General features: G+C 42.1%; 1 protein-coding gene and 1 long non-coding RNA gene across 5 annotated transcripts in view; both read left to right on the top strand.

Annotated features, from left to right (window-relative positions):
* The first annotated feature begins 291 nt into the window (after positions 1-291).
* LOC143694217 (uncharacterized) lies at positions 292-14,781 on the top strand. The gene is made up of 3 exons (XR_013182569.1): positions 292-352; positions 1,217-1,274; positions 13,878-14,781. It is a non-coding gene; the product is annotated as an uncharacterized LOC143694217 (long non-coding RNA).
* Positions 14,782-16,638: 1,857 nt separating this feature from the next.
* LRRC56 (leucine rich repeat containing 56) overlaps positions 16,639-24,338 on the top strand; it is an 81,373-nt gene continuing 73,673 nt past the window's right edge. For 2 of the 4 annotated variants that reach the window (XM_077179960.1, XM_054635733.2), the window contains exon 1: positions 18,220-18,357. Coding sequence is in view for 2 of the 4 variants with exons in the window: in XM_077179963.1 (XP_077036078.1) it covers positions 18,324-18,357 (34 nt within the window). In the remaining 2 variants the exon portion in view is untranslated. Of the gene's footprint in view, positions 16,936-18,215; positions 18,358-24,338 lie in introns of those variants that run through there. The other 2 variants (XM_077179963.1, XM_077179962.1) reach the window with 2 other exon arrangements.

Here is a 24,338-nt window from a genome sequence, read left to right as displayed (position 1 = left end):
TCTTGTTGTAGCCGTGTCTAACGAGCGGGCAGGGTACTGGAGCATGCAGGAATCTTGCTTTTTGAAGCACCCTGAAAACAGGCTTCTCTTTTTTGGTGCCTAGGTGGCCCAGAAGAACTTGTCAGGAAGCAAGCACCAAATAGGTAGTAAAATAGGCCCAGCTATGGGGGAACCTCAGTTTCATGCTTCCTGGGCTTCTCAGTGACCTCCAAGAACCAAGAAACACCGGAAGAGTTGACTGAAACTGCCTCTCTCTTGTTCATTCTTCAGTGCCAGATCACATCAGGCTGTAAGATACCTGAGGACTATTTGTTTGCAGACTGCTGGAAGACAGAGACGGAATCACCTATTGGTGAGTCACAACCACACAATGGCAGAGGGGTGATGGCCCAAACCTGCAAAGACACAGAGAGTGATAACAGCTTAAAAGTGTCTTCTTTCCCCTTCTACTTTTTGATAAAAAAAAGCAAAATACTGGGACTAGATCCTCAGCCGTGGCAAAGCAAAGTAACTCAATGCTTTTTTCAGAGCACAGATTTACACTTTCTGAGGTCATAGCCCATTGTATTTGTAAAAAAATTGTTGTTCCTGAGCAGATTATTCCTTCCTTTCTCCAAATTTGAGTTTAATTCTTGGAAAATGTCTGGCTTGCAGTGCTCTAACTGTTGTGAGCCTTGCTTGACAGGAAAGGAAGGCTAACCAAGGACTGGTCCACTGGCATGCAGGGCAATGAAAAGGAAAGTGAGAGTATCTTAGGTCCTTACTGCCACAGTAAAACTCCAAAAACAAAATGTGCAGTGGAGTTGAAATACCTTCAATTCCCATACCTTCAATTTTTCATGATTGTTTTCACCAAACTGTACACAGCTTGCAGTTGGAAGGCCGTAACTCATCAACATGCTTATCCTGTCATGGCTTTTTGTACCAACACACTAAATTCAGTCTGTGAAGGTACATTACTGATTTTTCTCGGTACTGCGACCCAAAATTAACTCCTTGATATTTTCACCCCTGCTTTAACTTCTGTGAGAGGGGAATTGTAGACTAGACATAAACTTAGCTGTCCACTGTGTGACATACAGACATGCCAAGAGCTTAGTGAGCAACTGAACTTCCTCATCATCTACAGATCAAAGCTACATTTTTAAAATGAGTCTTTTTTTGAGTGGTTTTTACTAGAAACACCTAAGTTGAATTATTCTTTCTTTCTCCCTAGTAAAAAACTTAAAAGACTATGTAAAAGCCTTCTTGTGATCATCAAAATCATCAGCAAGGTAGGTAACAGTAATTTTTTTAGCTTCACAAGGATACATACTTAAATACATCCAGATATCCACCATATATTTTTGATATACTGGAGGGTTTATTAGTTCTCAGCAGACACAGAGAGTAGATTACTGGTGTCAATTGCTATTGTCGTTCTGGGTCTCGTGTTGTAACCATATCTACAAGTTCACCTGACTTTTAATCATGCAGATTGCTTTCTGGTTCTTTCCATGGCTTTTGAGCTCATCCTAGTCTGTTTTCCTGAATGCATGCTTTTTCTGTGTGACTGAAACTTTACTGGAAGGTGTTTTCCATGAAGGCTCTGTCATTGTGCTCCCTCTGACAATGTCTCTGACAGCATACTGAGAAAAACAGAGATCTCTGTGAGTTTTGCTTCCCCATTGCACAATATTCTTCATGATTTTTTAACTTAATCCTCCTGAAGATACACTAGACTCAAGAAACGTGCAAGTCCTTTTCTCATACTGGGATGTTTTCTTGCCCATCTCTCCCTGAGCTTAGAGAATGAGTAGGGTCATGGCAGAAAGCAAACTGATAAGTAATCAACTTTTAAAAATTTATATCTTTCTAGGGAATGCAAATTGTTTCCTTTTTGTATATGACCGAGTAACACAAGTAACTAATTATGGCAACCAGCTTATGGAAGAGAAAAAAATATATCATTACAAGGGGCTTTGTTACTATAAGAGGGAAAGAAGCTGAGACCTTATCAGTTTTGTTCACTTGTGTGTCATGCATCATCTAGGTAGCAGAACCTGTCAGTAGAAGTTTGTGTTCAATTCAGTGCAAGTCATCTGCCTTGTGGGCCTATCTGATACTTGGATCAAAGCTGAAGTGCAGTCAGAAGGAAAGAAGGAAGCGTTCAGAAGAATTGAAACAAGGCTGGATTCTCAGAAACACAAAGACAAATCCATTTCCTCCAAGCTGATGCAACTCTGAAGATGCCAGTAAGGGATGAACCAATTCTGAAATTAATTTGGCTTGCATTCTCTGACAGTCTCCATTATTTTACTGTCCTTCTTTATTCTTTTTTAAATGAAGTAAGTCAAACCCATTCTCTTTACAGGGATGCTTCTGGGAAGGACAGACTCATTTCCACTCAGCTTGCTTGGGTTAGTAAGTGAATGTAGAAATGGCAAAAGGACTCAGCTGAGGGCAGAGAGGGGAAACTGTCAAAGTTACCACTTTGGGAGGAAATAAAAGCTGAGTTTATTAGCTCAGAGGAGGACAGTTTTGAAAACTGTTGTTTGTGCACAGAGACCAGCAGAATTACCCTGTGCTGAGGATTGGCTCATTTATAGATCTGGAGTGGGTCTAGGGTATGCTTTACTCTGGAGCTGGAAAGGATGTCTTCTGTGTGACAGATTTGAAAAGTGAAGGAAAAGCTGAAAGCTTCTTAATCCCTTGACTACTGATTTGAGCCACAAGTAACACAGCTCCAACTGTGTGATGGACTGAAGTGTATGCTCCCCCTTCTATTTTAAAAACACTCTCTCCCAGCTAAAATGTATGCTGTTCATGCACTAGTGCTAATGCTTGAGAAACAGTGGCCAGCTTTCTGAGCTGCCTGGGGCCTAGCTGAATGCACAGGTAAAATTCTTGTGACTCATGGACAATTCTCTTCTAGCTTCCTGGTGAGGTTGTAGAGAAAATGCTGCTAGATAACAAACCCTGACAATAGCATGACTTGGAAAGAAGCCTTTGAAAATAAACTCTTAATGTATCAGATAAATCTATGTGAGATGCAAAGCTAGAGTTCACTCTTGACAATGAATTCTTGTACTGTGAGTGACTGACTATAAAAAGACTTGGGAAAAATCTGAGTCTCCTGCAACACAAAGAAACCTTGAGATAAATGAAAGTCATCTCAAAGGAACCAAGCTAAAACTGTTCAACACTATCATTTAACACAGTTTCCTAGAGACTGGGAAAAGTCAGTGGGCTTATCCTTACTGCAGGTTGTACCAAGAGAGAGCCACAAGAGACATCACAAGTGTTAAATGCCACAAATGTGTACTTGTCATCTCAAGGGCCTGGGAATCTTGGAGATATTTAAGATTTGGAAGCAACAGTCCAACTGCAAAGGGTTTTTAAGACTGACACTGAACTGGAAAGATCTCCTGGAATAATCAATTAACAAAAAAACCACTGAATTAATTAATCAGTCCTCAATAAATCAACAAAATCTTCCTCTATATCATCTCCAAAGGCATGGCATTGCTTCAGATGACTCAAGCAGTGAATGGGACCACTTTGTTTTTAATCCCCAAAATAATGGCATTAATATTGGATTAAATTCTGCTTAATAATTGTGCTCAGGTTTCTTTCAACCAAACCATTTGAAATGCTGCAGAAGGTTCTCGTTGAGCAGAGCAAAGTTGTCACTTCTGGAGTGTTATCTGATCCAGGACAAGATCTTGCTTATGATGGATTTCCTTTTTGAAATAAACAAGGCAGCATCTTGCCAAGTGCCTGGCTCAAGCCCCACCAAAACTAGAGAGAGAAAAGATTTCTGTTGACTGAAATAAATTTTGCTAACAGTTGGATTTGGTCAATTTTGAACTGAGAATAGAAACTTGCAGAGACGATGCTCTGGAATCGCAGAAATGAAAGACTTTGTAATCAGAGCTTGGAAGTGGAAGGAGATTCATGTTCCATAGTTTAAAAATACAGACAGCTGCTGATTCCTTTTTTTGCTATTAAAAACCCCACAACCCAAACACACACACACAAGACATAATTCAGAGACTGGTCATTTCCCAGTCAGACTCCTTCTAGAGACACTGTGGGAATGAAAAGCTATCACATCTCCCTAGATGTGGTATGCAATACTTGGTAACATGAGACCCTCCCCTGAGTGGATAATGGGACGGTTGGGCTTCAGATTTTGCTTAGTGGGGTGAGCAGGGGGGAGAGATGAGATAAGGGTTTGATCTCTGGGTATTTACAAGCAGAGTGGCTTTCTACAGGTGCCTGATAATTTCAGTCTGATCTGAAGCACACTGCCCTCTGCAGTGTTCCTGTTTGCTGGCTATTTGTGCTTTTTCCAGAGAGTTGTAGCTGATCATGTGCTGAATCTGGAGCCTGAGACACTGAGAAACGACACTGATTCTTTCCAGAAATGCCCCCACCTCATCAAAAGTTGCCAGGGTTGGTGAGGTCCTGTGTCTCCTTCCACTCTCTGCTGTGCCTGCCAGCGTAGATCAGCAAGGGTCAGCTACAGTAGGAGGCCTGGTAATGCAGAAATCTGCAAGTTGGGAGCAACACTGATTTTCCTGGCAGTGGCTTGCTGGCATATGTACAGGAGCTTTTGTTAGCTGTCAGCCTGAATGGAATGTCAATCATTCCCTTGGAGCCTGATCCTCAGATCACTGCACTCTGGGAGAGGGCTTTTGCCTTTGTCTTCATACAGCAATAACTCAGGTCTGTGGAAGCTGGAAGCCTTATTTTTTGTTAAGAAGGCCTTGTGATATTTAGTCCCCATGTGGTTTTCTTTTTCAAACTCTACAGAAAAGTTTGAACCCTTTGCAACTGATAAGCTACCAGGTTTTTCCATGGGACAGTTTGGATCACTTACCGTGCTCTGGGTCATCTGTCACTTTTGCTGGCAGGAGCCAGATTTCCAGAGTGGAAGTAGGATGAGTTGCTAAGGAATGTCTTGTGCTCTATATCATTTCTGCATTCACTGATGTGCAACAGATTTATCTGTGTAGTTCAAGGCCTCTCTGTACCAGATGAGTTTGTATTGAAATCTCAGACCATCCCACATGTTCTCCTGGAGAAGACACAAAGATTATTGGTATTCTTTTTAAAATACTCTTCTTCTCCATCAGCTAATGCTGATTTTCTTCCCCTCAGCATCAAAGAACAATTGCTAACTACATCTCTTTCTTGCAGAAATTTCAAAGCAGTGTTGCACAGCATGATTCAGGCATGCACACATGGTAGAACTAGATAGAATTAAAGACATTTGTTTTTATCCAGTTAAACTACTGGTTCCTTTTCCTTTGACTGTTTTTAATATACTGGCCACACATTGTCTCTAACCCTACCATGCAGCCCTCCTTCTCATCATTATGCTCAAGCTGCTGAGCCTTTTCTTCTCTTCTGTTAATTCCCTCACTAAATTCTGGTTTTCCTTCTACTGTGAGGAGATGCCCTGAGCCTTGGTTCCTATCTATGCAAGCAAGTAAAGCTGATGTGAAGCAGAAATACATTACAATACAATACAATACAATACAATACAATACAATACATCAGACTGGAGAGGAGGATAGAATCCAGCCTTCCCAGCATCTCTCTGCTTCTTAGTGCTCTTAACACACCAGTGTATGCTCTATTCCTACCCAACCTTAGTAAAGCTTGCTCATCTGGTCCCTTTCCATTATGGACAGGTGTTTTCCTCTGTGGCAGCCTCTTCCTGATGCTCTTGTGCAGTGTTTCCAGCTCCCCCTCCATCCCTCTCTGTGATTTCCTCAAATACATGCTGCTGCAGTAACCAAGTCCATAGGTGACCTCAGCCTTGAGGTTATTTATAGCAGAGGTAGACACTGTCCTGCAGTGCAGCTGCTCATTGTCAGAGCTAAAGATCCTGAGTTATAGAGCTCCCTGGGAGCTTATGGTGGTTGCAGTATTCCCACATCAAGTGAGACCCAGGTTAGATACTGAAAGGTTTCCTTGGCAGTGAGGCTCTGCTCTTGTGTCACTATCCTGTCTAGACTGTCCTGAGAAATCCCTAGTAAAAGTGAGGGCACAGTCCTCCCACACAAATGCCTTCAAGAGCAGCACAGGGCTAGAAGTCATCCCTTCAGTCAGAGACATGACAGAGTTGACCTCTCCAGGGTATTTCTACACCTATTTCACACAGATTCTCTTTTTGCTGGCAGTTACCCCTTTCCTTATTACAGAACTTTCCCACACTGAAGCCCTAAAGTTGACCACGCATCTTGGTGGTTTTGTCTGCAGTTTGATCATCCCCTTTCCTCTGCTGCTTCTCCATCAGGCAAGGTGAAAAACAGAAGAGGACCTGCAGTCACTTGCATCTTGCAGGACCTGGTGCATGTCCATTTCATGTTCCTAGGTAACTTTTCAGGCAGATGTTCATGAGCTCAGCAGTGGTATGACTCTGTGTGTGTGTGTGTGTGTGTGTGTGTGTGTGTGTGTGTGTGCAAATCACCCAGATACTCTCTGAGGGTTTTCAGGGGGCCAGTGCTAAACATTTCAGAAGTCAGACCTCCTGCAACATTCCTAAGCTGAGATGCCCAAAGCAACATATGGCAAATTTTTTCTCTGGTTTCAGATTCACAACTTTGTGTTTCCTATTTTCAGTCAGCAGACTTCACTTGGGGAAATACTGAGGTTAGCATATGAAAACACTGATCACAAATGTTACATGAATCCAAGTGATTGATGGAATTTCAGCCATTGACTATCATAGCCTGTGTTAATCTCCAGATGTTGTATTAACACTGGGTGATTTCCCAGTTCTCATTAGCAGTATGCTTTGATGGGGATAGAAGGTGTTAACTGTACTTTCCCTTCAGTGAGCTGTTTAATCATTGGAGCTTACTAGCAGTGGTATTTGGGGGACTTAGGTGATCACAAAGTGAATTTAGAGTAAAGCAATACCCTCCCTCTGGCTTCTCTGGGACAGTGAACAGGTGAGGGAATGGGGTCAGAACTGCTGCCTTTCCTCTTTTAAGCAGCACTGGTGCTCCAGTGAGGACTAAACAGGAAGCTGCTGCCTTCTTAGTCAAGACCTTCCTGGTTTTCAGGAGCACACTCAGACTGGCTCTCCTGCAGATCGGCACATGCCAGTGAACTTGTTGTAGCATGTTTAGCTGCACGTTCTTGTTGGCTTACTGAGGTCTGATCCAAAGCTTACTGCAGATACAGGGAGGGTTCATGTACTTCTTCAGTGGCCTTTGGTCTACTCTGTGGAGGCAAAAATACAACTGTGATAGATACATGGGTGAGTGAACCCTCCATTACCACCACATTTCACTCTGAGGAGATGGCAAAAGGGATTCTGCAGCCCGACCTTGTGCATCCCAGAGCAGTAAAAACAACATGAATCCTACTTAATAAGTAATTCAAAAGCACTTTCTGGTTTGTGAATCATCTGCATCCCAGACTTTCTGAGACTCTTGGGTAATGAGACAAGAACAGTGCAGCTTCTGTAGTCATTTCTACCTGCTCACTGGGCTGCTAGCCTGCTCTGGCCCTAATTTTGAGCTGTTCCTTTAAACTGCTCTCTGCAACTAAGCAATTCTCATCTAGAGATCTCAGACATGAAGTAATCCTCCCAGCTTTTCTATTAAAAAAGCCAACTACCATTAAACCTGTTTTACAGGTGGGTAGGCTGAGCTCCAGTCTGCCTGTGATCACAAAGTGTTATTTAGGGCCAAACTGCCTGGTCTGACACATTGCTGCAGCAGGGATGACCACTTTTCTTAGAGGAAAAGAGTGCCCAGGTGGAGGCAGGGCTGGCCTCTGTGTACGTGCTTTGCACATGACTGTGAAGCACATAAACCTCACTGGCTGCATGGCTGGAATCCAGGTGTCCCTTGGATGAAGATGCACGTGTAGGGTAAACTAAAATGCCATGCTGGGCTCTGTGTGCTGAGCAGGTGGGAATGCACAACTCTGCCTGATTGCTTATGCCTGAGTCACCTCCTTCAGCATTTGCCACTGCCTAGCATGTTAGCATGCTGCCTGCTGGATAATAAATGACTTCATCTGCTGCAGCAGTGAGGATACTATTAAAAATTAACCCTGGGAAATGGTCCCACATATCTTTTTTCATTCAGACGCAGACAAAGGGGAAGAGGAGAGGAATGCTGTTGAAATGGGATTTGCAGAAAAGGCAAGTGGTGAGTTTTTAGTAATGAGGATGGCTCAGGCTTCAGTTTAATCACTGCAGTTGTTGGCAATCGATTATCAAAATTCAGAGGGCTTAAGGCACTTGATAAAGTTAAAAGCAGTGCAGGTAGAAAAGACTCAGTAGGCATATTGCAGAGGAGGTCAAAGAATGGGATAAATGGGGATTACTGTGCTGACATATAATTTATGACCTGTTTGCAGAAATAAATTAATTCATCATGTGGAAATATTACCACTTTTAAGGAATTATGCTATCTGATTTCATCTGTAGATTAAACACTCTCAGTTTTGGTTTATGTATTGCATGCTTTTCTCATAGTAGCACACTTAGAACCACACCTTACCTATTGCAGCATGCAGAGTATATTTACAGAAGTGAAGGATTTGTATTAAATGTCTCAGGAAACAGTGCAACTGACAGACATATATTTCATTTTCTTGGCTTCTCTTGCCTCCAGCACCCACACAGTATCCATCAAATTGTCTGGAGTCAAATCCTCAGAGGCTGCATTTGAGGCTTGGGCAAGGAGCCAGCCTGGTTTAGAGAGCAAAGTCCTGTCTGTCCGCACGCACTTCCCACCGTCTGTGTGCTGCAGTCTGGAGCAGGGGAGCTCAGTCTAAGGTTCAACAAAAAATACCCCTTTAACTCCCTTTGTATTGTTCCAGGAAAGGGATTTGGTGTGAAGCCTGCAGACACATGTCTTAATGATTCCATTGTTGACACAAAAATTCCACCTTGTTCTGAGCCGTCATTCAGCTGGCTTTGGTACAGCAGCAAGCAGCACATCCCATCCTGAGCCCATCTTGAGGGATGTCCCAGCTCCTTGAGCTGCTCCCTTCATAGATGGTTGGTACCTATAGATGGTCTGGATTGCAGCACAGGCTGTAATGCCAGGTGCACTCACTGTGCAAGCAGATCTGCCCTCTGGCTGGCATGCTTTTTTCCAGAAGCATATTGTGGCTGTTGATTTCATAAATGTACTGTGATATGACAGCAGCTATCCAAGGGCCAAGATGAGGTCTGCATGTTTGTCCTGAGTCACCTGCTCATCTCCACATGGCAGAGGTATTTTAAAATGTTGGGCTTAAGCAACATTTCCTGCTGCAGCAGGAAAAATTATATAAAGTTCCTTCATAGACAGTGTTAAAAATTTGCTGGATGAAAAGTACTCAGATATTGCTTTGTCCAAATTGGAGACAATTCCTACTGTAAGATCTTTCCCTATCTATGATATTTACGGAACCATGGTTGAAATATTCCTCAGGCTGATTCTTTTATTTATTGTCTCTCCTTTCTCTCTCCGTCCAGAGAGAGCTTTGTCATTAGCCCTAATCCCTGGTACCTACATACAGCTCTTGCTGCAGCCAAGCACACTGCTGGAGCAAGGATTTTATTTTAATGATTACTGATCAGGAATTATCACAACAGTTGTCATCAACACAACACCGATTCATAAATATGGTTCTTTGTGGGGCTTTTGGAAACCCAACAGCTTAGAGTTAGTTTGGCACCTCTTTGCAGAGTAGATGGTGCACGTTGAAATCACTTCCTTTAACGTCAATAGATTTGAATCACACCCATGGTGGGGTTATTTATTTCCCTTCCCTTCACCCCCATGCCCCCCAGGTCTCTGTATTTCACTCTCCAGGTTGCCAAGGGCTGTGTGTGTTGCTCGTGTGTTGTGGAATATCTCAAAGAAGAAAGAAGTGACCTGTGCAAACAGCTGTAGGCATATGTCCAGCTGCCCAATTCTCTAGAAAATGAAACTGTGATCCACGCCTGGAAAATCTGCTTCCACAAGCCAGGAGTTAACCAGTAAACAATGAATACATAGTTGTGTCCTAGACACTTGTGTTTCCACTGGCTTTTAAGGAGAATGAGAAGGAAATTATATTTTTAACAGCAGCTCAACTTGCAACTTGATCTGCTACTGCAGGGAGAAATCAACTGATAACTTAGATATTAGCCAGCTGCCAATGTTTGGTACGCAAGGTTACTTGGAATGGTCTGTGTTAGCACAACCACAGCATGGCATAGGAAGTGGCCATTGTAGGGCAGGACAAGGGAAGCTAGTGTGTATTCCAAGGAAGATAGGTTCTGCTAGTGGTGATGTGTCAGGAGTTGTTGGGGGATACACATTTCACTTTCTCAAAAATCTCCATTTCTAACAGTGGGAAAGTCTAGGAACGAAAGGTCTTTGCTCGGACTGTGAAGGAAGTGAATGAAGGTGAGTCACAGTACTGTAGGAGCTTCATGACTCCTACAAATAACAGTAGTTTGTGGACATGGGAGGATTCCCATTCTGAATTTCTGTCTTCTTCTGAAGGGATTTGTTCAGCCATATGCCCATGACCCAGCTCAGGCACCAGGAGTTTCTGTTCAGCCAATATAAGGGTTAACCCAGGGTCTCTTCTAAGGTGTTTCAAGAAAAGAGGATGGAGTGCTTAGCCAAAAGGGCAGGCATTCAGGCCAAAGAGCAGTGATAAAGCAGGTTTTCATGGCCAAAGAGCTGGCTTACAAACACGACTGGAGTTCCCTGTGGAAGACAACATGCCATGGTCACTGCCATGTCCTGTCACCACACAGTGGGGCTGCTGACAGATCCAGCCTTGAAAAGGCTGTTAAGCAAGGCTTTTGGGGTAGGTGTGAGATTTCTGTGGACTGGGATATGTTTTATGGTTTTCAGTACTTGGAAACACTACCTGAGCATCTGTCTGGGTCTCAGCCAGCATGCTGAGTTAGGTAATAAAGCTGAATTTTTACTGAAACTTTTAGACAGTGCATAAAACATACAGAAGCATACCAATGATACATCTTTTCTCATCACTATTCTAACTTAGCTGCTGGAATGTAAGTACACAGTCTTTTTTCTAAGCACACATTATGCAGAATCAGAGCCAAGGCTGTAAAGAGAGTGCCTGGAAATCAGGTCTCTCCTGTCATTTTGGGGACAGGGAAACATTCTTCATTCTCCATGAGGATGGGATTCCTTCTAGTGGTCTAGAGGAAGTTATACATGGTAATGACCCAAATATAGATGAATCCCAAGGCTTTCCAAAGAGGCTATCCATGGAAAAGGCAACCTGAGCTGCTTAAATTCTAGGGAAAATCCCAGTATGGTATGGTGGTGTGTTGCATCACTTTTCATTCCTGTGCAGTATTTGCTGAACTTGACTCCAGGCTGCCTGCAGCAGCAGCAGCAGATGTGTAGGGTCAAAGGTTCCTTTGACAGAGCAGAGAGGACCATTGTTGCCTTTGCTCAGTGATGCTGAGCCAGAAGGAAGCACAAATCACCTCGTAGACTGTGGAGCTGAAACAACCCTGGGGATGGGCAGGGCACTTGAGGCAAAAGGGGGACTTTGGCTCTTAGAATGTTAGGACAGGAAGCCGTGCTAACTTCAGGCTTCAGGCTACAGGTGCTGGCCCTAGGATTACATGGGTGAGCACAGGGATGCACAGGGTATACAGTGTTTGTTCCAGACTGCAGAACTGCCTGGCCCCATTTATCTACCTGCTGATCTCCTCCCTCCACATCTGCAGACTGCACTCCAGCCACCTTATTTCCTGCCCTGCAGGGTGGGGATTTGTTGAGGACTTTTGCCAGAGCTGTTGTCTGTAGCGTGGCTCACAATGGTGCTGTTGCTGTGATGGCTGAAAGCCCCAGTGTACATGAGTTGCATTCAGAGTAAGCTTTGAACTGTGCAAAGTGCATGCAAACTAGGGGTGTAATGGCATGCAAACTGGTGCTTTGACCTGATTAAATTTTTTTAAAGCCCAAATTTCTCCACTCCTTCACATCATATGTTGTCACACTGATGGGAAGTGAAAATAACAACCCCTTTCTGATTCAGTAACATTTTATGGTGGCTTTGCATTGGCATAAAAAGCAAGTACACATTGGAAAGCTGCTGTTTCCCCTGTCTGAAGACAGCTAGATGAATTTCACTGCTAAATCCTGCTTGGAAAAACAAACCTAAAAAGCACAGTGAGGCCACAGGTTCCTTTACACTGCAGCAAGCAATGAAAAAGAACAAATGTTGCTCCTGAAAAACTGTGGAGGAAGAGTCACTGACTATAACTCCTTTCCAACATCAATTCATTTTCCCCTTACTTTAATGTTGAAAACAAAGTTGTAACTCAATCATTGACCATGGAATTCATACCAGAAGAAATGCAAGGACCACCAACAATGTGGTCCAGGTGTGGATTATAAATATCATCAGGAAAAGGCATTTTGTGTCCCAGGGGCATTAATCCTGCAGCCAGTGCTCTTCCTTTTATATTTTAATTTTAAGTCTGCCATTTTTAAGGCTTCTCAGCAAGCCTTTCTCCTGCAGAGGAATCCTACCACAACAAGCACAGTGATAGAGCTAAACTGAATGAAGCCCTGTAGTAGTACTACAGTTGTAACAACATTGGGATTTATACCTACCAATTCTTTGATAAAAATTACCATCTGGCAGTTGCAGAGAAGCTTTGGACTTGTCCCATACCATGGGACAGGATACCGTACACTGGAAAAGCACATGTGTGCAGACAGCATCCTTGAGCTTTCCAAAACCAGGAAATAGTTTGACCCAAAAGAAACTGAGAAAGGTAGAGGGCCTTGAACAGAGGCACAAAATAATAATAACTTATACACAGGGACTTCAAGTTACCATTTATTCATCTGGAGTCAGGAATTAAATAAACAAGGGAGTATAAGCATACTTTTCTGGCTCTCGGTATTTTTTTCAGATAAGAAGCTTTTGTTTCCTTTTTCCTGTAAAAATGTAAAGGGAGAAAAATTTTACATTTACTAATTTATTTACAACTTTTCATTATACTTTAGGAAGAAATAAGAAATAAGCCCTTCTGGAATTAGGCAGTCCTGGCTCAGTGGCTCAAATATTAGTACATTGCCCTATCTCACCTTTGCTACCCCATGTCTTTCATCCCAATCAATCATCTTGACTGCACAGTAATGCAACTAATTCTGAGTAGAATCTCTTGGTCATGAACCAGAATCTGCTTTTCTAAAGCAATAGCACAAAGGAAGGAAAGATCCCTCTGGTGCACTGGGTATTGCTTTAAAGGAAGTGGGATTCTGCCAGAGTTCTTCCCTCCCAGCAGAGCTGAGTCAGGATTTAAGCTAAGGAGATATCCCAATGCAATTGAAGCCTGTCTTAAGCTCACCTTTTCCCTAAGAGACCCTACACCAGGACAAGGTACCACTTGGTGTTTTTATTGCCTTCTAGTACCCCAAAAATTTACCAAGCCAAGGAGGGTGTTCACTTTCCTTGAGCGAGCCTGCAGCAGTGAGAGGAGACAGGTTCTGTCACTCAGCACTGGCTCAGGACCTCAGAAGTGTGTGGTCACCTTCAAAGGCCACACACGGTTTCTGTATAACTTTGGTGACATCAGTAGTTTGGTTCACTTGTTTATAGAAGCAAGGGCAACATAAAACTATGGATGCCCATCTTTCAGTGTGAGTTCAAATACTCTCTAAAAACTTGTTATCAAAAGTTTTTCCAGGTCTAGTTCAGTTTGAAAAGATACAGCTTTGTATAAAGTGCCAAATGTTTCCTGACGAAGCTTTCCTTTCTGATTGCAGTTTACGAATTCAAATAAGCCTTGAAAAGGAGCAAAAACAAATGCCCAGATTCATGGAATCAGAGAAGATGTTTTATTAACTGAATTCTCTCATTGCCCTTTCTTTTCATGCCAGGTGCAGTAACAGAAAAATAAATTCAATTTGCAGACTCCTGTCATCCTCCGGATCTTTGGATCAGTCTCTCAGCCTCATTCATTGCTTCTGAGGATGAACTTCTCAACACCTGCTGTGGTCGAAACTGTTCTTACATCATCTCTTGAACACAGTGACTTCAATCACGTGAAACCATGAGGTTAATGCCACAGTCGAGACTTCAAAGCTGTTTCTGCAGACCTGAGCTGATTTTTTTTTGAAAATTCTACAGTAGCTGTTAGTTCTTAACCAGCAGAAGAATTACCAAAGTTGGCAGTGTTCTGCTTATCATGCAATACAAGAAGATGGGAAAATTTTCTAGCAGAACTGCAGTCCAGGTGGGGGTGGCAGTACTGTAGGATGAGTTCTCCACTTAATCTCAGATTAGTTTTGATTTTTGTCTTTTTGTATATAATGGAGATGAAAATCCTTGTTCTATATTACCTACTTGAACCAGATGACCTTTAAAAGGCCCCTTCCAACTCAAACTATTCTATGATTCTATGAAATTGTTAGTTGTGCAGCAAAAGGGATTCTCACAAGAAAAAAGGTGATTACGGGGCTACTAATGAGGGTAAGAGATCAGGCTACAGGGGGAACTATCTTTAGACAGACACTCTGAACAATCTTTCAGAAGGGGGGAGACACTGATACATATCTAAATGAGTCTGAGTTATGGGCAATAGCAGAAAACTTTCTTCTGACCAGAAAGTTCTCTCTGGTTCTGTGTTTCTGTGTTGTAGGACAATGAAATTCTTAAATGTTAATTATGCAAGTAGCAACAGTGATTATCTATTGATCAATAATATTAATTATAGACTGGATTGATTGGATGTTGCTTGTGACTGAATAAAACCAGAAGAACAGACAAATCTCTTCTTGTAAAATAAGACTCCCAAAGGAAAAGCAAGTTTATCTAGGCTTGGCTTTCAGAGGAGGCTTCACCCAATTCCTGCTCATTTGGGTAGGACCAATGGAATTAATCCAGAGTAACACATATTTTGGAGTTCCTGTGAAGGTGAGACAGAAGCAGGTCGACTGTCTCCAGGTAGGTCCCAGGTATGCTAATTGTCAATACTAGGATTCTAAAACTTTCTTGGATAAACTGAAACATAACTTTTCTTTCCTATAAAGCTTCATGAATGTACAACATGGTTCCTGCATAGACATCACATCAGCTTCACAGTTATTAATTTACAGATTTCTCACTGACCTTAGCTCAGTTCTGGGAATGGTGCCAGCCATTTACAATTACAGTAACTCTGAATAAAGAGACATAAAGCTTCTGTATCTACCCTGAAATTGTGCCAGAATTTTCTCTTCCTCAGTGATGGAAAGATGCATTTCTTCAATTGGTTTTGAATAGTTCAGACTGTGTTGGCCATAAGTAGATTATTTCCAGCAAAACAAGGAAAAGAAGAAAATTGCCATGCAGATCTGTGCATACACAATATAATACGTGTGATCCACAGATAATCTTTGGGAAGAGTGTCCCAAGAAGGTGTATGTTGGGAAACTGAGTCAAGGTGATTTGAGCTAGTTACCTGGGAAAAAAAACGGCAGAGTTGGGAATAAAATTCCAGGTGCAGATGCTTGATTCAGTATTGTTTTCACTGAATCACACTACCTTCCTGGAGCACGTCAAGGCCCATTGCCTTCCTTCCTGTGAACATGGGCAGCTGGATTGCAATGACAGCAGGTGGAGCTGAGAGTGCTCATCACCTTGGAAAATCAGGCCCCTGGTGATTTTCCCTGATGTTAATTGACCGTCAGACCCTGCAAGAGGGGAGTCAACACATTTCCTGACCTATGGTTTAAGTGTTTTCCAAACCCTAGAGTAAATTGAATGTAGTTATAGAGGAAATGCTGATGCAATCCACCAGCAGCTGCTGCCCTCCCACATCCTCACAAAGAAGGTGTGAAGGGGTGAATTGCATGCAAGCAGTGTAGTCAAAACCCCAGCAGCTACTACATGGCAGGCAGGACTCTGTGCCTTCCCTCCAGACCTCTTGCCTTCCCGCCTCTGAGAGAAACACTGCTAAGGGCTGTTTTTGAGAAAATGCTGGGGACCATCCTGAAGGTAAACCCCTGAAAAAGCAAGCTTTTCCTGTGGGACCACTGAGCACCTCGGAGGATATGATAGGAATCACATCTTCCTCAGTGCCTGATTTAGGAATCCTATATTGAAATGTGGAAATGTAGGTATATTCTGTGAGTGAGAATGGTAAGAGCTGCACTAGAGCTGCCCTCTTGCACTGAGATGTTTAATGATGTCACCAACAAAAGTTGAACCACATCTGTTGGATCCAGATTATTACAAACTTAATTCTCACGTGTCGAATCTTTTGACATTTCTGGTCTGGAAATTTATTTCAGTCTGTTTGGGTTTTAGTTGGTTGTTTTGGGGTTTTTCTTTGTTGGTTGTTTGGGGTTTTTTGGTTTGTTTTTGTTTTTTTGTTTTTGGGGTTTTTTTTTAATGCAAAATCATTTGGTGAAACCAGCTTTGTTATCTGCCACAAGCTGCATTTTTTGCACACACTGCAGGAGTGTGGGATCACCTTTGTGCATGTTGATGTCCTTAGTTTTTCATCGGCCGGCAAAGATTTTGGATGTTGCGAGGAACAGAGATGTCCCCAACCCCTCCTTCAGCCGTGTGATCACAGGTCACCGAAATCCCACACAGGTCCTGCTGCCTTTCCCGTTCCGTTCCTGTCCTCAGTGCCCACCCCTGCTCCCCCTGTTTTGCTCCCGCTGTTTGCCCCGCCGCTTTTCCCACTGCAAGCGCGCTGCTCTGCTGCTCCCAGCCCTGAACCCTGCCTGCCTTGAGAGGCTCTCCAGCCTTTCCTCCTCCTCCTCCCGGCGCGGGCAGCGGGCGGGGCCGCTGCGAAGGGAGGATGGATGGACGGACGGACGAATGGATGGGCGGGCCCGGAGGCCGCTCCAGGTGCCGGGGCCGTGGCGTTGCCGGGCGACGGGCGGCCGCTGTCGCTCCCTCCCCGCTGCTCTCCCGTTCTCCCCGCGGCCCCGGCACGGCCGGCAGGTAGGAACCGGCCCGTGGGGAGAGAGGGTGGGAGCCTGGAGGGGTCTGTGTGTGTGGGAGGGGTGTGGGCGTGGGGCTGTGTTCCCCTCCTTTCCCAGGGCTTGTGCACCGCGGTTAAGGGGCGTTGGGAAAGGGCCGTTGTGGGGGCCACGGTGTCCGTGTGGGACACACTGCCCGGGGCGGGACACGCAGGCTGGAGTGGGACACACTGCCCGATGTCGGACACACTGCCCGATGTCGGACACCTCCGATGCTTTCCAGAGTTTGAAAACCCCACCAAGGCATGTACATCGCTGTAGCAATCCAGCCTATGTGCAGGTGGAAAGCACCTGAGGTCTGAGACTGAAAGTCTCTGTTTATGTTCTGGTAGATGTAACAGCACGTTTAAATTTTATGTTTTGGTGGAGCTCTGAGGAGAACAAAGTTAATGAATAAATAATCCTGGGCAGGTGTAAGTTGTAGAAATATCCCCAGGTGTTTCACACTGAGAGGGTTGTGCTCCTCCATGGTGCCCCCTCAGCTGCACTTGAAGGGCTGAAGAGCCTTGCCAGTGCCAAACTTACGGCTTTAAAGTTCCTTCAGCTTCTTGCAGAAAGGGCTCAGGCGTGGTCCCTGCCCTGCTCATGACTCCTCTGTGGTATGGAAAATTATTTCTGTCAGCAAGAAACTCTCTTTGCCCCTCATAGTTTTTAGCAGTCAGTAATTAGTTAATTGGATATGTTCACCTCTCCCTTTGTCTTGTCTGTGAGGCCTGTGCTCTCCTGGCTCTGCACCTGTCTCATTTAACTATTGACGCCTGATAGAAATGTTCCTGCTCACCTATTATTTTCCATTTTGACTACTTTTACATGGCAATATTTTCTGACAACTGATACAGCGAAAGTATGCTAAATATTGACATTAAACTTTTATCCCATGCTACCCCAATGGCAATGTTTTCTCTAACACAGAATCAACTTACTCCTACCAGAAAATCAGTGTTCCTTTTGATGAGTAAAAAGCTTCTTTTTCCCCAACTATGTAGATCCTTCTCTATCAAGTCCTTCACCTTCTCATGGTCTCTTTGGGAACTCTAATGAGTTACACTTTCATTAAGCTCTTCTAGGCTCTACTGCTTCGTGTCCTGTTCCACTTTTAAGCCTTATTGAGCATGGACTTCTGCTGCTACAGTGAATAAAGTACTTCTCTTTATTAATTGTTAAGTGCCCAGACTCTCTTGGGTTTGTTTTGTTGTTTTGTTTTTTGTTGTCTTGAAGATTGTGTTCTTACTATTGTTTTAGCAGGACATGGTACAATTAAATAACACTATGAGCACCTGTCAGTCAAGATAAATGAAGATAAACAGCTGTGACTACTAAATTAAAATCTCTGTAGGAGAGGAATGGGAAATGATGCAGAACAGCAGTGGCATTGGAAGAAAAGGTAAAGTAATTTAAAATGTACAAATTACTGAAAATGTTTCAGAACCTTTTAAAATTACTCTCCCATTTAATGGTATTACTTTTTTTCATGTTACTTTGTCTGGTTTCAACTTACCTAAAATTGTGGATTAAATGTACAGTGTTCAGGCATGTCTGATCTCAGAGTTGCTGGCATTAACAGGTTTTGTTGTGGAGGTTTTTTTGTTGTGGTGATTTTTTCTGGACTTTGTAATCTCTCTCTTGGCTTTAACACTGAGAATGACAATCCTTCTGTAGGTTTGACCTCTCAAGGGATTGATAGATGGATACAGCTATCTGTGGGCAGCTCAGTTTGTTAGTTGTACACTGCTGTCAGTAAGAGAACAGGCTCTGTCCATGGCCTGGGATGCCATCGGCCTGTTCTTCCACAATTCAAGGGACCTGATCCATATAAAGCAGGATGCAGATTCCATGTGAAACCAGATGTGAGTTTAGCATTGGAATGGAATGATATTACTGATGATGATGATGCAGGTGCTTTTCTAACTGAAGTTCCTTAGGGGACACCATTAAAGCAATCATGTTTATCCTCAATGTTTGAAGTAGTATAAAAGTGCTGCAAAATAGTAACGTTATGTAACATATCATAAATTTGGGATTGCTACATTTGTCACTAATGGGAATGGATTAATATTTATTTGTTAGGAACTTTAAAGAGGTTACTTTTTAAAATTGGAAAATTAATGAGCTTTTCACAGATATCTGCATGATTTTCATTTACTATTCTAATGGTTAGTGTTTTCTAATGGTTACTATTCTAATGGTTAGTGTTTTTATACCTTCTATGGAGTCACATGTGGGCTTGAAAAAAAAATTGGAAGTAAGACCTATTTTATATCAGTAGGGTCACAATTACTTGCTGTACAAATCAGAAGACCAGATTTGCCATGGCAGATACAATAAGTACTAACGTGTCTGTATTAAAGGGAAAAGATTGTGGACTCGAGCTACTTCACAGAAACATTATCTGATATTTAAAAAAAAACAGAGAGCACACCTTTCTTTGACTACAACTTCTCACATCTGGAAGCAATATTCAAAGTATAGCAAGCTGGCTGTTTATCTTGCATATTTTATATCTTTCGTTTTAAATTATTTTTTAGAATGGAGTTCTAAAACTACCTTGGTTTCCTTTTTTTTTCCAACATTCCTATGTGGTGATTGGGTATGGTTTTGCTTTATTTTAATGGAGTACCCACCCAAGTTCAAAGTGGGGGAAAGAAACATATTTAGAATGAAGGGGCTTAAGTAAATTATTGATACTTGGGAAAGAGCATTTAGCTATTGTGTTTGTTATTTGAAAATGTAATCTTGCAGCTGGTCAAACAGACAGTGTTAAAAGTCCTGAGAATAGGGTTTGAAAACAGTGGAGGTTCATTTACTGTCTTTATGGCCATATCTTGAATTTTATGTGCAAAGCTGATCATCTTGGAGGGTAAATGGCAGAACTGAAATTCTTTCCATGAAATGCTTTGGAGAGAAGGAGAAGTGAAATGAGGTGATGCAAAAGAAAGCTATAATTTAATGAATGGCATGGACAGTTGGATGTATCCTCCATAGTTCTAACTGCTGTTGACCCAATTTCTAATTTTGCCTCCAAGCAACCTATGCCCATCTTCCACAATTTAAATAAATACAATGCAAAAATACACTTTCTCAGTTTTTAAAACTGCTTCCTGATGAAATTTCTGTGTCTTCTTTAGTCATTGGATGGCTATTTGTCATGCCCTGAGACATGACAAATAATTGTTCCCCATACACCTCCCCAGCCGTTGAACACTACTCACCTTTTGGACTGGGAAGATACTGATTGCCAGAAATTACAGCAGCATGCCAGGGAAAGGACCACTTTGGACTATCTCTGCTTCTGATAGTGTTTGTAAAGGATCTGTTTCTGACTACAGTAGTTGCCTTGGCCCAGCAGGACAGGTATAATGCCACCTCGTCAGTAGCCCAAACTGACTTCTCATGGTTCCTTTTCACTGTGAGTCTTTTGCCCTTGCTAACATTTTGGCAATGTCTGTTACTAAATAAGCTCCGCTAACAGTGGCATCACCCACTGTTCAGTGTTTCTCTACAAGTTCATTTAGAATCTATCTCTTTTTATGCAATCTGTCTCATGTAAGCAGCACATTGGAAATCAGAAACTTCCCAGCCACTCTTCAACAGCTTTGCAGGCTGGGAAGGAATCTCTTGCTTTAAATAGCTTAATTACCAAACAAAATTGACTGAATATTGTTTGAGGACAACCAGAGTATGTTGAAACTCAGAAATATATGTTGCATTTTCATCCTGCACAGAAGTTTCTGTTTCAAAAGGCTCATAAAAGCATTGCAGTAGTAGCTGGGGGGGAAAAAAGGTCGATTTTATTGTCCTTTTCTCAGCTGGAATCTGGAAATTCTTATAAATGGTGGATACTTAAAACTGCCATGAAGACCAAAACCATAGAGTTTTTCCTCTCTGTGGCTTTGTACTGTCAGTTAGTTCTGAGTCCATGGGTTAGAATATATTTGTTCATCTTGAAAGGTACTGATTCTGCAAAACCTTGCTTTGCTTATGTCCTTTCTTAGTGTGTTTAAAAACATGCCCAGCATCTGAATTTTTAAGTAATTTCCTATTATGCCTTTTAAATGCAAGGAAAGTAAATACATCTTCCAGTGACATCTACATTTAAGGCAGGATCTGTGTGTGTGACAAGCAGAGATACGTTGACTCCTGCGTACCTTGTCATTAGCTATCCATGATAGGATCCCTTCATAAGATAAAGAGGATTTTAACTAGACCACCCTCATTGCTCCCTTATTTAATGTCTGGACACTGTTAGATAAAAGCTTGTGGTCATGAAGCGTCAAATTTGGTTTCCTGATCCCTGGCTACCTTGATAAAATGGTGAAGGACTTACTGTTATCTGGTCCACTGAAACAATTTAAGTGCATTTGGCAACCTTCTGAGAGTGAAAGCATTGGTACCTTGGAGATCTGTTTTTCATAACCCCTGTTGTTTACCAACTATCCCCACCTCCTGCTCTCTGCTTTGCTTTTCTAGGGCTCATTGTGGGGACAGATAACAGAAGAGTGTCTTGAGATGGTTTCTTACAGCAGGAAGTTCACCTATAGATACAAAAACCCCTCAATCTGTAGCATCTGGCAGTATCTCAGGATTTAGATTATCCATATTCATCCATGACCACTGTCTAGAGACTTGCTGTACATAGAGAATCAATGAACATTTGTAGCCAGCCAGAAATTACCACTGACCACCTTCCACAGGACTATAAAAACTAAAACCAATTGATTAGACTTCAGTTTATTTTTTCTTTGAAATGTAATAGAAGATATAATAGAGAGTGGTTTGCTTTTATATCCTGCTATGAGGACGTTTTGTTGAGGAATACACTGACAGCAGGAGGCTGGGTGTGCAGCTGCAGTGGGAGCTGCAGGTTTGTGCCCTGGGTGGGGGACACAGGGCTTTGCAGAGCAAAAGGCACATGTGCCAGCTCGAGCTGTTTCTGTGTTACTGCACCACAATTAAATTGCTTTAGGCTTCCAGACATCTGGGACTCTCCCATGGGAAACCCAGGGCTGAGCCAGTGAGGAAACCCTGTCTGACTGTGTGAGTGTAGGGTGTGCAGGGACCAAGAGGGGCACCCTGGGGTCAGTGGAGTCACCCACTCTGAAGAGACTTTGGTCCCAACAGCGAAAGTCTGGGGTGGTGGGAATGTGAATGTCAGAGTGGCTCCTGGATGGACATACAGGGAAGTTTCCTTAAAAATTTGGCAATCTAGCTCCAGAATTATGTAATATGGGGGCATTGTCAGCTCACATGATAAACCATTTCTCATCACCCTGCTCAGCAGGATCTCAGGGGAAAAGTATTATATATGCAATTGTAATGATGAAATTATTATTTTATATATCTACATGGAATCTGTAGATATATAAAGGAGAACTTGGTGACATTTAAAGGCATTGCCTTTTTATTATTACTTACATTTTTAAATAATATTAGACATCTTTTATCTCAACTGTGTCTGGGTTGTAACATGCATTTTCTTCTCTGGAATCACTGCTGCTTTGAGTGACAGCACAGTTTGAACTCAACTCCATGCATGGGGGCATTACAACATCCACAAAGCTCCCAAGAGCTCTCCCTGAGGAGTCTGTGGGACATAGATCCCGAGGCTTACCTGTCATGGTTGTGGTAATTGTAGAGCAGGATTTTTATTTAATAGCAAAGCACTGTTAGAACACTCTTATAGATTTAAAATCATAAATAAGGAAGGTGAACAAATGAGATAAATCAGTACACTTGCTTTATATGCACATTTGGATGCTTGAACCAAGGCCTCAAATTGACTGAACCACTTACACAAAAATATCATCGTAAACATTCGAGTCATTCAGTGTCATTAAAGTCAGTGAATTTTTAATTATATTAAATGGGATATTGTTATCTTAATATTTCAGCTTTCCCTTAAAAGCTTTTTTTCTTTAGTGGGACATAGAAAGGGAATTTTTATGAATGCTCTTTGCATGATCCCTTGGTATTAAAGTAGCATTACTGAAGTAGGTGTTACCTAGTTCTGCTTAACAAAACCAGAAGATTTAAATCAGATTGTTTAGTCATACGCACGCACACAAAAAAGTCATATTAATAACAGGACTGATGTCTTATTTTTCAGCTTTTTAGAAGTTGCACCTGCTAAAATAGACTGATGTGTTGCAGGATGCTTTATATTACATGAATGTTGCAGTAACTGTTTTTGCCATTATGGGTGGATTATTGTAACAGTAGTTTCCTGATGACATCATAGTAAATTCCAGCTGCCCAAACAGTTATTTTCCAGAAGAGGTTATCTGCAGTGCACTTGTGCAAAATTACACTTAGAAAGGGAACTCGTAGTTCTCTTGGGACTTGTAAACCAAACGTTTTGTCAAATCTGTAGTAAATACAGAATTCTTTGTTTTCATTCTGTGTCACTGGTAACAGTATGGGCACTACTGTAATTTGTGGTTCTGAATTAAACAGACAAAAATTATATTATGCAAGACAAGAGAAATGGAAGTCTGCAGTGCAAGCTTCCTGTCATGAAAGGATAGATAGCACAATGGTTCTCAAATGAGCTTTTTTCCTAGATAATGTTTTGGCTGGTGACCAAAAATTATAGATAAGGGTCCTGAGATTGCAGTGCCCCCACTGAAATGGCACACTTTGTGTCCAGTGAAGGCATGAGTAGCCACAGAGGAGGAGAGGATGCTGGATGAGAAACTGGCCTGAGGCAGTAGAGATTCCTTTTTGTATGAGATGTTAATATATAGAGGTATATGCCTTTCCTAGAGTGAATTTTGATTAATTACCATTGTTTGGGGGGTTGTTTTGTTTTTAAATGGTAACTTAATTGCTTGGACAAGCTGTTTAGGTAATGTCATGAAGGCTCCATTAGAAATTATCATGCCTAGTCACACAGTTCAGAGGTTCTTTCCTAGTCTTAAGAAGTTGTAATTAATATTGAGTCAAACATTTCTGGCAATTGCTGAATTTGAAATGAGTATTAATATATATTTAATGAAGAATACACCATCCTGTCGCTGACTCTTCGATAAATCTTGTAGCAGGAAAATAAAATCTTGGAGTCTTACCAGATTGTCAGACCCTAAGAACATCAAATAACTATTCTCTGCCAATTTCTTCCTAGCAAATTACAGTATTCTGAGGGGATTTTAAGTAACATGTTGTTCCAAGGATCATTTAATTTTAATAATGGTTTTCATTACTGGTATTTATATATGTTGAAAGTGTCCTGCAGTTTTTAATGAACTGTCACAACATGTCTGTGAATTGAATAACTTACCATGATTACACACTCTCACTTGGGTAAGGAGAGTGGCAGCATTGGAGGAGGTTGGCAGATTAACTCTTTGTAGAATTCAAAATCTTCCATCT

This window comes from Agelaius phoeniceus, chromosome 6, assembly GCF_051311805.1.
Source record: "Agelaius phoeniceus isolate bAgePho1 chromosome 6, bAgePho1.hap1, whole genome shotgun sequence".
Classification (NCBI taxonomy): Eukaryota; Metazoa; Chordata; class Aves; order Passeriformes; family Icteridae; genus Agelaius; species Agelaius phoeniceus.
The sequence above is the reverse complement of the archived record's forward strand: the minus strand, read 5'-3'. Positions and strand labels throughout refer to the sequence as shown.